Below are 12,500 nucleotides of genomic sequence, written 5' to 3'. Positions count from 1 at the left end.
CACACACACACAAGGTCTTACAGATTGATCAGCATCATACTGATTCGGATTTCTACCACCAGGATTCCATCCATCTTTAACATACACCCTATCATTATTGGCATCTCGTTGACACCCAATAACGTCATCCTCTCCCTACACACACAAACCAAACGCTCACTCACATCAACACAAGACTGTGGCTGCTGCAAACACATCATCTCTTACCATACTGCTGTCTTTTGAAAAACCAACAGCAGCAAACCCTCCAGCATTGGAAGCAAGGAAGAATGTCAATCTTTTTTGAGTCGAGTCATACTCACTGATCATTGCATACTTGCAGCTTGCTGCTGTAGTGCAGTCTGATGGGTCACGATAGCAAAGTTTAGTTGAGCCACATCCAGAGAAATCCAACTAACAAGAAAAACAGAAAGTAAGTAGCTTGTATAGTATCTTACGGTGAGAAAATGAAGGCATACTGGTATAGAGGGAACAGAAGGAGCAGGTGTGGTTGGTGGAGCAGGTGTAGTTGGAGGAATAGTCTCGTCTGTCTAAAATATAATAAAAAAATAAAAATAAATAATATTTGTTATCATGTATAATAATTTATATCAATAACATTGCGTTGTGTTTATAAAATAATAGTACTACTAATGAGACATGAACAAAGCAGAACCTGCGCATAGAATAGTTTATAGTGAGTAAGACTTGTGTAATATCAGACCCACTCTCTCGTCCTAGATTACCAAGTACGTACAGGGGCAGGAGATACAACAAGCATGCAAGCAAGTAAGACGCAGTGGTTTGCCAGAATGACTGATGGACCTTCATTCTTGTCATAAAGTACACCACAGTACTATACTGCTGTCCCATGACCACAAAAGCATCACTGCAGAGCATAATCCAAGACCATAGTGATACACGGATCAACGCCAAGGCGTATAACCTCAAGTTAGCAAGGCTTATTTGATGGCGGCCTGTACTCGCCATGTGTACTGTCAACGAGCTTTGTTGGTTTTCTTTGGGAACAGTAGTGCCACATACAGTAGTACGCCACCTACTGGTGATGCTGCCGCTGCAGGTCCACGACTGCATGCTTATTCGTCAAAAAATAATTTATTCATTAGAATGGTTCCCTGCTTATATCGCAGCTGGACCTCATCTCTGAGGGTCGTTCCACTATCGTCACCGTGGATATGCTCAGTAGCATGCAGCTTTGCCCTGAGAGTACTAATAATATTTATATATTGCACCAAGATCACAAAATGACATGATATAATATAATACAAACAATATAATATAATATAATACAAGCAATATAATATAATACAATACAATACCATACCATACCATACAATACAATACCATACCATGATACCATACCATACCATACCATAGTGGCATACCATACCATACCATACCATATCATACCATACCATACCATACCATACAATACACAATACAATACAATACAATACAATACAATACAATACAATACCATACCATACCATACCATACAATACACAATACAATACAATACAATACAATACAATACAATACAATACAATACCATACCATACCATACCATACAATACACAATACAATACAACACAATACAATACAATACAATACAATACCATACCATACCATACAATACACAATACAATACCACACCACACCACACCACACCACACCACACCACACCACACCACACCACACCACACCACACCACACCACACCACACCACACCACACCATACCACACCATACCACACCACACCACACCACACCACACCACACTATACAATACCATACAATACAATACCATACCATACCATACAATACAATACAATACAATACAATACAATACAATACAATACAATACAATACCATACCATACCATACCATACAATACACAATACAATACAATACAATACAATACAATACAATACAATACAATACCATACCATACCATACCATACAATACACAATACAATACAACACAATACAATACAATACAATACAATACCATACCATACCATACAATACACAATACAATACCACACCACACCACACCACACCACACCACACCACACCACACCACACCACACCACACCATACCACACCATACCACACCACACCACACCACACCACACTATACAATACCATACAATACAATACCATACAATACAATACCATACCATACCATACAATACAATACAATACAATACAATACAATATAAAACCAAACAAACAAAAACAGACCAAATAAAATTCTCAATAAACATTGCAGTTACAATACCGGCAAAGCAAGTTCTTGAAATGTCGTTGACTGTACGCCTACCCACAAAGTGGCCAACTGTTGAACAACAGTGCATCTATAGTCAATAAAATGACAACAAATAACAAACAACATCAACCGAGTCCATGCATCCTATTAATATATATTAATTATACTTACCTAACAAACAGTTGTGTACCAACACCCAAAGGTCTAGCACTTGCTGTCCAATAGAAAGTCTGGTCAGTAACTGTGTTCCTGTTTCTGTGTGTCACAGAACTCTGACAACATAATACACATGACATACATATTCATATAGCAACAATTACATGTAATTAATAAACAAATAAATAAATTAAGAATTAATAAATATATTAAGAATTAATAAATATACTAAGAAATAATAAATTAAGAATTAATAAATTAAGAATTAATAACTATATTAAGAATTAATAAATTAATAAATGTTTTAGTATTTTCAGTTTATTCAATAACTTAATAAATTAGAAATAATAAATAATATAAATAATATATAAATACTAAATAATTCATCGATTGAGTTTCAGTACACACAAACACTAACAGCAGTTGATGTACAATCTCTGGTCTGAGCTTTGTTTCCATCAGCAACATCAAACGTTCCAACGGGAGTAGTTGAACCAACTTGACGAACTTGACAAAGAAAGCCTTTGAAATCAGGTGTTGACACACTGATCTTTGAAATGGTCACTAAAAACACAAATCAATGTAAATCATACAAACACATCACTTGCACATGCACACACCTGCTCACCAGGCACGCGCGTGCCAACTCACGCACACAAACACACACACACACACACACACACACACACACAAACACACACGCACACAAACACACAAACACACACCACACACACACACACACACACACACACACACACACACACACACACACACACACACACACACACACACACACACAAATGCAACAAGTTGTAAGCCTACGTACCTGTATATGTCCGCCCAGGCACATATCCAGATGAAGCATTAGTTGTGATCTGATACGGACTAGCTGTTGCCTGACTTGAACCATGAGGAGACTGCGGAGTCATCTGTACACACTGTGTAGCAGGAGCTCCACCTGGATACCCAACAACAGTTTGAATGCAGCACATAACTGCAACAATTGCAAGCATCTACAAAAACAAAACACCAGCATCAACCACAGAAATGTATGTATCAGTAGTTTATTGTATACCCAAAACACACATGCTCTCACGCACCCACACACTCACGCACTCACACCATTGTGTTGCCCAATTAATTAATTACTAGGAAACACTGACCTTTTACCTTGAAATAAGCGTACAGCGAGCATGCCTATCTATACACTAAAAAGTTCAATCTAGCAATTAATTAATTAATTAAGCCCACAATGTGATCATGATGCAATGAAACATTTCGTCGTCACAGAATCAAAATGAAAGTCGATCATGCAACTGTGTGTTCACACGCGTCAACATTACTAGCACTGCCGTTTGTAGCTAGCTACTCGGGTATGCTACACTCGCTACAGTGTATACTGTTGCTATACGTAACGTGTTGCTGCAAGTTAATTAAGTTAGCAAGACTGTGCGTGATCTCGAACGTTTGTGTCAATAACGTAGAATATCATGCACGAATCATGCAGTTCGATCATACGTTGATCGCATTGTAAGTCGTAGCACTACAGTACATGGCAATTGCAACGCCTGAGTGACCACAACGACCGCAGACTGAAGTGGGCGTGGCGCAAAAATTTGGCGCTCAGGCATGCAGCTTCATACAAACAAACATACACTCACTTTTTTCATTTTGATCTTTAGACTGATGTTTGAGAGTTTAGAAAGATGATTGTAGAGTCTCGCACCAGTGGTCGCTTGAAACAGTTTCAGTGAAGATCTCAGATAGGATATCTGTCACGTGATGTACAGACCGCGCCTATATATTATCAGAGCCCTATATAGGGCTCTGTATATTATGTTAGCCTCGGTACCCCAGACTGCTGTCTCCACATGAGAGTGGGAGGAGAAAAGAAAGCAGGAAGAAAGAGAAGAGGCTACGTATTTATTACAGATAACATTGACACTAATTTGTTGAATTGCACGTATTTTCTGACACATTAATCATTTAGTTTTAGACTCAGACAGACAGACAGACAGACAGACAGACAGATATATTGACAGACAGACAGACAGACAGACAGACAGACAGATAAAACACGCAAGACAAACATAGAAAATGAATTATAACAACAATATAAATTTGCAGTCTTTCCCCATATGTTAATTTCAGCATTAATTAAGCATGACAGCATCACAGTTCTTTTGCTTGTATAAAAAGACAATAAAACCACACCAGCACCACCACCATATGCAACACCACCACCACCACAAAAACAACAACAACAACAGCATTTACAAAAATGTCTGCTAGTTCTGTCACTCTAATCATTCCTGCATGAGACATTGTTGTATATCGGAAACACTACGACACACAGAAATTGCAATTAATGAACAAAGCTGTCACAATGAAGATGACTACAGAAAAAACGCAGCAATCGCAAGAAAGCAAATGACTGGCAACTGCAGAGAAGACAAGCATCCTGCAGCTGTGCCACCACTCTTGCTTGTTGGTGATGAAGATATTCCATTTCCTGGTGAAGTCGACTTCTGACTTGCTGCTAAAACTGTGGTTTGCCTTCCTGCTGAATCAGACATCACTGTTGCAGTCATTCCGGCAGTCATTGCAGCAGTAGTTCTGGCAGTTGTGATAACACTTGCGCTGGTGGCTGCGATATTGATAGTGCTCACCTAAAATAGTCACATTTATATGTGGAGTCCGACACAACAGTTCATTGATGTGTCTGTATGCTTCTGGTCTGAGGGTGTCAAATATTGTCAACCCACAGTATCAATTTAATAAACATTGCAGTTACAATTACCGGCAAAGCAAGTTCTTGAAATGTAGTTGACGCTACGCCTACCCACAATGTGGCCAACTGTTGAACAACAGTGCATCTATATAGTCAATAAAATGAGATGACAAATAACAAACGACATCAACCGAGTCCATGCATCCTATTAATATATATTATACTTACCTAACAAACAGTTGTGTACTAACACCCAAAGGGCTAGCACTTGCTGTCCAATAGAAAGTCTGATCAGTAACTGTGTTCCTGTTTTTGTGTGTCACAGAACTCTGACGCCATAATACACATGACATACATATTATATATATATATAAATTAATTTAACACATTAGTTGAGTTAGTACAATCTACTAACAGCAGTTGATGTACAATCTCTGGTCTGAGCTTTGTTTCCATCAGCAACAGCGAATGTTCCAATGGGAGTAGTTGAACCAACTTGACGAACTTGACAAAGAAAGCCTTTGAAATCAGGTGTTGACGCACTGATCTTTGAAATGGTCACTAAAAACACAAATCAATGTAAATCACACAAACACATCACTTGCGCTTGCGCACACCCACTCACCAGGCGCGTGCGCGCGCGCACACACACACACACACACACACACACAAACACACACAACACGCGCACACGCACATGCACACACACACACACACACACACACACACACACACACACACAAATCCAACAAGTTGTAAGCCTACGTACCTGTATATGTCCGCCCAGGCACATATCCAGATGAAGCATTAGTTGTGATCTGATACGGACTAGCTGTTGCCTGACTTGAACCATGAGGAGATTGTGGAGTCATCTGTACACACTGTGTAGTAGGAGCTCCACCTGGATACCCAACAACAGTTTGAATGCAGCACATGACTGCAATAATTGCAAGCATCTACAAAAACAAAACACCAGCATCAACCACAGAAATGTATATATCAGTAATGTATTGTATACCCAAAACACACATGCTCTCACGCACCCACGCACTCACACACTCACACCATTGTGTTGCCCAATTAATTACTAAGCAGTACCCTCAAGAAACACTGACCTTTTACCTTGAAATTAGTGTACAGCGAGCATACCTATCTATACACTAAAAAGTTCAATCTAGCAATTAATTAAGCCCACAATGTGATCATATATGATGCAATGAAACATTTCGTCGTTACAGAATCAAAATGCAAGTCGATCATGCAAGTTCACACGCGTCAACATTAATAGCACTGCCGTTTGTAGCTAGCTACCTGGTATGCTACACTTGCTACAGTGTTGCTAGATACCACTGTACTGTTGCTATAGGTGACGTGTCAATGTTTGCCGCAAATTAAGTTAGCGGACTGTGCGTGATCTCGAACTTTGTGTCGACATAATAACGTATAATTATGGACGAATCATGCACTGCGATCATACATCGATCGCACTGCAAGTCGTAGCACTACAATACATGGCAATTGCAACGCCTGAGTGAACAATTTGCTACCACGACGACCGCAGACTGAAGTGGGCGTGTCGTAAAATTTGGCGCTCAGGCATGCAGCTTCATACAAACATACTCACTTTTTCCATTTTGATCTGTAGACTGATGTTCGAGAGTTTAGAAAGATTATTGTACAGTCTCGCACCAGTGGTCGCTTGGAACAGTTTCAGTGAAGATCTCAGATAGCTATCTGTCACGTGATGTAAAGACCGCGCCTATATATTATGTCATGTTAGCCTCGGGAAAGTGGGAGGGGAGAAGAAAGAAGGAAGAAAGAGAAGAGGCTGCATATTTATTACAGATAACATTGACACTAATTTGTTAAATTGCACGTATTTTCTGACACATTAAACGTTTAGTTTTTAGACTCAGACAGACAGACAGACAGACAGACAGACAGATATATTGACAGACAGACAGACATGCAGACAGACAGACAGACAGACAGACAGACAGACAGACAGACAGACAGACAGATAAAACACGCAAGACAAACATAGAAAATGAATTATACCAACAATATAATTTGCAGCCTTCCCCTATATGTTAATTTCAGCATTAATTAGTATGACATCATCACAGTTCTTTGCTTGTATAAAAGACAAATAAAACCACACCAGCACCACCACCATATGCAACACCACCACCACCACAAAAACAACAACAACAACAACAACAACAGCATTTACAAAAATGTCTGCTAGTTCTGTCACTCTAATCATTCCTGCATGAGACATTGTTGTATATCGGAAACACTACGACACACAGAAATTGCAACTAATGAACAAAGCTGTCACAATAAAGATGACTACAGAAAAAACGCAGCAATCGCAAGAAAGCAAATGACTGGCAACTGCAGAGAAGACAAGCATCCTGCAGCTGTGCCACCACTCGTGCTTGTTGGTGATGAAGATATTCCATTTCCTGGTGAAGTCGACTTCTGACTTGCTGCTAAATCTGTGGTTTGCCTTCCTGCTGAATCAGACATCACGGCTGCTGTTGTCTGAGAGGTTGCTTGTTGTTGAGGTGGTAAAACTTTAGTAGTGGAAACATCAGCAGAGCTGACAGTCATTCTAGTAGTTGGTTCGGCAGTCAGTCTGGTAGTTGGTTTGGCAGTCATTCCGGCAGTCGTTGCAGCAGTAGTTCTGGCAGTTGTGATAACACTTGCGCTGGTGGTTGTGGTCTTGGTAGTGCTCACCTAAAACAGTCACATTTATATGTGGAGCCCGACACAACAGTTCATTGATGTGTCTGTACGCTTCTGGTCTGAGGGTGTCACAAATATTGTCAACCCACACTTATTTTTTCAAAGTATCAATTTAATTAATAAACATTGCAGTTACAATTACCGGCAAAGCAAGTTCTTGAAATGTCGTTGACGCTATGCCTACCCACAATGTGGCCAACTGTTGAACAACAGTGCATCTATATAGTCAATAAATGGAATGACAAATAACAAACGACAATCCTATTAAGTTAATATATACTTACCTAACAAACAGTTGTGTACCAACACCCAAAGGGCTAGCACTTGCTGTCCAATAGAAAGTCTGGTCAGTAACTGTGTTCCTGTTTTTGTGTGTCACAGAACTCTGACAACATAATACATATGACATACACATTATATTATATATATATATATATATATAAATTAATTTAACACATTAGTTGAGTTAGTACAATCTACTAACAGCAGTTGATGTACAATCTCTGGTCTGAGCTTTGTTTCCATCAGCAACAGCGAATGTTCCAACGGGAATAGTTGAATCAACTTGACGAATTTGACAAAGAAAGCCTTTGAAATCAGGTGTTGACACACTGATCTTTGAAATGGTCACTAAAAACACAAATCAATGTAAATCACACAAACACATCACTTGCGCTTGCGCACACCCACTCACCAGGCACATGTGCCCGCACGTGCACACACACACACACACACACAAACACACACAACACGTGCGCACGCACATGCACACACACACACACACACAAATTCAACAAGTTGTAAGCCTACCTACCTGTGTATGTCCGCCCAGGCACATATCCAGATGAAGCATTAGTTGTGATCTGATACGGACTAGCTGTTGCCTGACTTGAACCATGAGGAGATTGTGGAGTCATCTGTACACACTGTGAAGTAGGAGCTCCACCTGGATACCCAACAACAGTTTGAATGCAGCACATGACTGCAATAATTGCAAGCATCTACAAAAACAAATGTCAGCATTACTTAACCACTAGTAACACACACACACACACACACACACACACACACACACACACACACACACACACACACACACACACACACACACACACACACACACACACACACACACACACACACACACACACACACACACACACACACACACACACACACACACACACAAGTTGCTACAGTACGGTGTTGCCAGTGGCATTGCTACGCATGGACCTGGGGAGGCTACAGCCTACCCATGCTATATTAATTAAGTAGGTGTGGCCTCTTGAATAGATATGCTAGACAAGGTCTCCCAAAAATTAAACTGTGACAGCTAGCTGGACCTCCATTTTGGAGGTCCAGCGATGCTAGATTGTTGCCATAGCGCAAATTTCATTAAACTGTGTGTGTGATTTCTAACCCATTGTGTCTAAAATTTAGAACGTTGCACAACAATTACATCGTAATTTATTGTAGCAACACAATACTACATAAAATGGCAAAACAATATAAATGAGCAATGCAACGCTTGAGTAGACGATTTGCTACAACGACCAGAAAGTTTGGAAAGAGGGCGTGGTTCTCAAATTGCACATCAGGATTGAGGAATCAGCATGTGGACTTCCTCACCTTTGTCATTCTAATTCTCAGACTGATGTCCAGCTGTTAGATAGCTGATTGCAGACTCTAGAACCAGTTGACGGCAGTAAAGGTCTTGATCAAATATTCATCACGTGACGTAAAGACTCACACCTCTAAAATTGCACTAATTAGTGTAAATACAATATATTATCATATCATAGTGTGACATTCATTTGCTAATAAATTATATAGCCTAATATAGAAAGATTATTATACTGAGATTCCGGTAGTTATAGTATTTCTTTTAGTCGATATTCTAGATTAGTGGAGCACAAAGCATTCCCTAGCTAGAGTCACGAGACGTCACGTGCAGAGCTAGGTTGGGTAAAGGTGAAGGTCATCCATACCTTCATTAGTGAATGACTCCGATGACTCCTGCGACTTGTCGCTTGAGCGGCGAAGACGTTAATCCATCTATAATGGTCCTCTAGATAAGTCTGACTCTACATACCATTCTTGGTACCGTATTCGCCCGTGATAACGCCCTGGGCGTATAGAAAAGAAACACTTTTTTTCTGGGCGTATACTAGGGCATGGGCGTTATTCTGGTCCTAGGCGTATACATGGTCACTAAATGTTGTCGTCTAGCCAGTCATTATCTAAATACTTGAAGACAGAAATACCACAAATGCTTGCAATTATCCATTTGCAAGATCTAAGGTACTGGTATCCATTCAGCATCAACATACACGCAGAAACTAAACACTATACACACGTGGTCGGACTGAAGCCCGTCAAGAGCATCAGGGGCGGTAATGGCAATGAAGAGATGAGTCTAGCGGCAAGCACTCTCACTCAACATTGACACCAGCTCATCAAACGCACACAGACGGAGACGAATGTTCTGCGGACCCTTTTGTTTTGCCTGCGCATGCGTATTCTGGGCTTAAACTTGGGCATGGGCGTATAGTTGGGCATGGGCGTTTTTTCGAGCTGAAAGTGCTGACCTGTCGCACATGGACGTATATACGGGCATGGGCGTTATTTCGGTATGGGCGTTATTACGGGCGAATACGGTATATATAGTGTACGGGCATTTATAGGCTGCGGTTACCACGTGACTTCTAACGTCTACAATTGATTTCAACAAGCAACAATGGCGCATTTTCTGTCTACAGTGGACGAGCCTTCCTTCAAGAACGCTATCGAAGCAAACAAACTCGTCAAAGTGTGTGACATATCTTCTTCTAGCGACATGTCCGGCACGTTTATTAGAGGATTCGTTCACATCAAATGGCCGTCTATGGTTATCCGGGATACTTTACAACTGAAAATCATCTTGAAATCTCTACCGTCGGACACTTCAAGTTCACTTAATGAAATTACGGTTTATTTGCGAGGAAAGTATGCAGACGATTGTGAGCAGCTTGCTCTAAAAGACTTTGTTTGGCTTTTCTCTCCTAATGTTGACTTGGCACCTAAAGGGAAATCTGATGATCATCACAATTTGCTTTATATGTCAGATGAGTTTAAAACAGGCCCTTTATATGTTCTTAAATCAGACAAACCATCTCGTTCAACAGGAAACACCAAGCGGCCTGCACATTTGCTCGATATTGATCCTTCTCTTATGAATCCTTCAAAGAAGGCAGAAGCACATTCTATTCTATATCAATACAAACAACTTGGTGAATTGAGAGATGGAGAAACGGCTAATGTGTATGGAGTTGTGAAGTTTTTTAAGCCACCGTATGCAAGCAAGGGAACAGATTTCACGTGTCTTGTGAATCTTGTCGATCCTTCTTGTCCTGACGGTTTCAGATGTGTGATGTTCAGTAAAGAAGAGAAACTGTTGCCTCACATCAGAACAACAGGAGATATTGTAAGAATTCATAGACTCAAGGTTCAAACATATCAGAGTAACTTACAAGGCGTAGCACAGAAAGGCCTTTCTTGTGTTGTATTTGATGGCAAACAGGGACAACCGTTTGATGCGAGATCAGGTCATAGGAATATAACATTTACGGACAACGACAAGAAGACAGTGGAGTCTTTGAGAGAGTGGACTGTCCAGCAGACTGACATGTTAGACAAACGCACTATTTGTTACTTGAACATCATTCAACCGTCTACCCATTTTGATCTCATTTGTCAGGTTGTTGGAATCGCAGAAGTAAGTCAACATTCGTGTACAATTATTCGTGTTTGTGATGGTTTTCAGCCACCAGCAAATGTGAAGAGAGCACTCGTTGATATGCAACAGTTTGATCAACAGTTGGCAAGTATGGTGGAACAAGACGGATATTTTAGTGATGTGTTTGCATATGATGATCATTCAGTAACTGCAGCAAAGCTGAAGCCTGGACAATATATCTGTTTGCGCAACTGCCATGCTGTGGTCATTGAATCGACATCTGGTCAAGATGAAGACAACCCCTCTTCACAACTTGTTCAGATCTGTCTCCATAAAGGCACAGCATATGGTCGGGGAATAGTAATTCTGTCAGAGACAGACGACAATGTGATGGATTTGAAGAAGAGGATGTGGGATGGAAACGGCCGTAAAGACGAATCTCAAGAGCAAGTGATAAGTCGCCTTCTGATATCAAATAGTGATAAAATAAAATTTTCAACAATTGAAGACATCATAGAGCATCCTAAAGTTCCTGGAGTGTTTCGTTGTCAAGCAAAAGTTACCAAAGTGTTTCCATCAATGTCGAATGAATGGAAACGATTCGTGTGTTCAAGATGTCATTATGGGAAAAACACAGCGTGTTTAGTTGATGATGATATGATAGGATGCCGTGCTGGGGGAAGGTGTGACTTTCATGAAGACAAGCTGTTTTATATCTATCTTACTGATGACTCATGCACCTTGGAAGTGATTGTGTGTTCAGATGATTTGATGGACTTTGTTGGTGGAAATCAGCAACAAAACAATGATGAATCTCTGACGAAGAGATTGGAAGCAGCCGCATCCATTCTAACTTCAAGAAACAATCACAACAAGCTT

The 12,500-nt window shown here is 40.3% G+C and overlaps 4 protein-coding genes across 5 annotated transcripts in view; 1 reads left to right on the top strand and 3 right to left on the bottom strand.

The window, feature by feature from the left end:
- The window catches only part of LOC134185472 (putative ferric-chelate reductase 1), a 12,122-nt gene extending 7,914 nt beyond the window's left edge, over positions 1-4,208 (bottom strand). For both annotated transcript variants that reach the window (XM_062653263.1, XM_062653264.1), the window contains exons 1-8: positions 4,086-4,208; positions 3,251-3,437; positions 2,843-2,988; positions 2,440-2,540; positions 2,281-2,356; positions 459-530; positions 208-393; positions 22-135 (exon numbers count right to left, since the gene is read on the bottom strand). In XM_062653263.1, coding sequence (XP_062509247.1) covers positions 22-135; positions 208-393; positions 459-530; positions 2,281-2,356; positions 2,440-2,540; positions 2,843-2,988; positions 3,251-3,437; positions 4,086-4,094 — 891 coding nt within the window. In that variant the 5' untranslated portion in view covers positions 4,095-4,208. The remainder of the gene's footprint in view (positions 1-21; positions 136-207; positions 394-458; positions 531-2,280; positions 2,357-2,439; positions 2,541-2,842; positions 2,989-3,250; positions 3,438-4,085) is intronic.
- Positions 4,209-4,602: 394 nt separating this feature from the next.
- Positions 4,603-6,884, bottom strand: LOC134185888 (putative defense protein 3). Its single transcript, XM_062653771.1, has 6 exons — positions 6,780-6,884; positions 5,925-6,111; positions 5,571-5,716; positions 5,384-5,484; positions 5,225-5,300; positions 4,603-5,093 (listed from the first exon to the last, which is right to left on the bottom strand). Exons 1-6 carry the CDS (start codon positions 6,786-6,788, stop codon positions 4,821-4,823), a joined length of 792 nt encoding a protein of 263 aa, XP_062509755.1. The 5' UTR covers positions 6,789-6,884; the 3' UTR covers positions 4,603-4,820.
- A 350-nt stretch (positions 6,885-7,234) lies between these two features.
- LOC134185769 (putative ferric-chelate reductase 1) lies at positions 7,235-9,681 on the bottom strand. Its single transcript, XM_062653640.1, has 6 exons — positions 9,536-9,681; positions 8,721-8,907; positions 8,391-8,536; positions 8,191-8,291; positions 8,049-8,124; positions 7,235-7,897 (listed from the first exon to the last, which is right to left on the bottom strand). The coding sequence occupies exons 1-6, from the start codon at positions 9,542-9,544 to the stop codon at positions 7,508-7,510; spliced, it is 909 nt and encodes a 302-aa protein (XP_062509624.1). The 5' UTR covers positions 9,545-9,681; the 3' UTR covers positions 7,235-7,507.
- Positions 9,682-10,637: 956 nt separating this feature from the next.
- LOC134185739 (protection of telomeres protein 1-like) overlaps positions 10,638-12,500 on the top strand; it is a 2,093-nt gene continuing 230 nt past the window's right edge. Inside the window, exon 1 of the mRNA XM_062653604.1 lies at positions 10,638-12,500. This exon is cut by the window's right edge and continues 230 nt beyond it. Coding sequence (XP_062509588.1) covers positions 10,644-12,500 — 1,857 coding nt within the window. The 5' untranslated portion in view covers positions 10,638-10,643.

The sequence above is a fragment of the Corticium candelabrum genome, chromosome 10, assembly GCF_963422355.1.
Source record: "Corticium candelabrum chromosome 10, ooCorCand1.1, whole genome shotgun sequence".
In the NCBI taxonomy this organism is placed as follows: domain Eukaryota; kingdom Metazoa; phylum Porifera; class Homoscleromorpha; order Homosclerophorida; family Plakinidae; genus Corticium; species Corticium candelabrum.
Note: the sequence above shows the minus strand (reverse complement) of the source record. Positions and strands in the feature narration are given on the sequence as shown.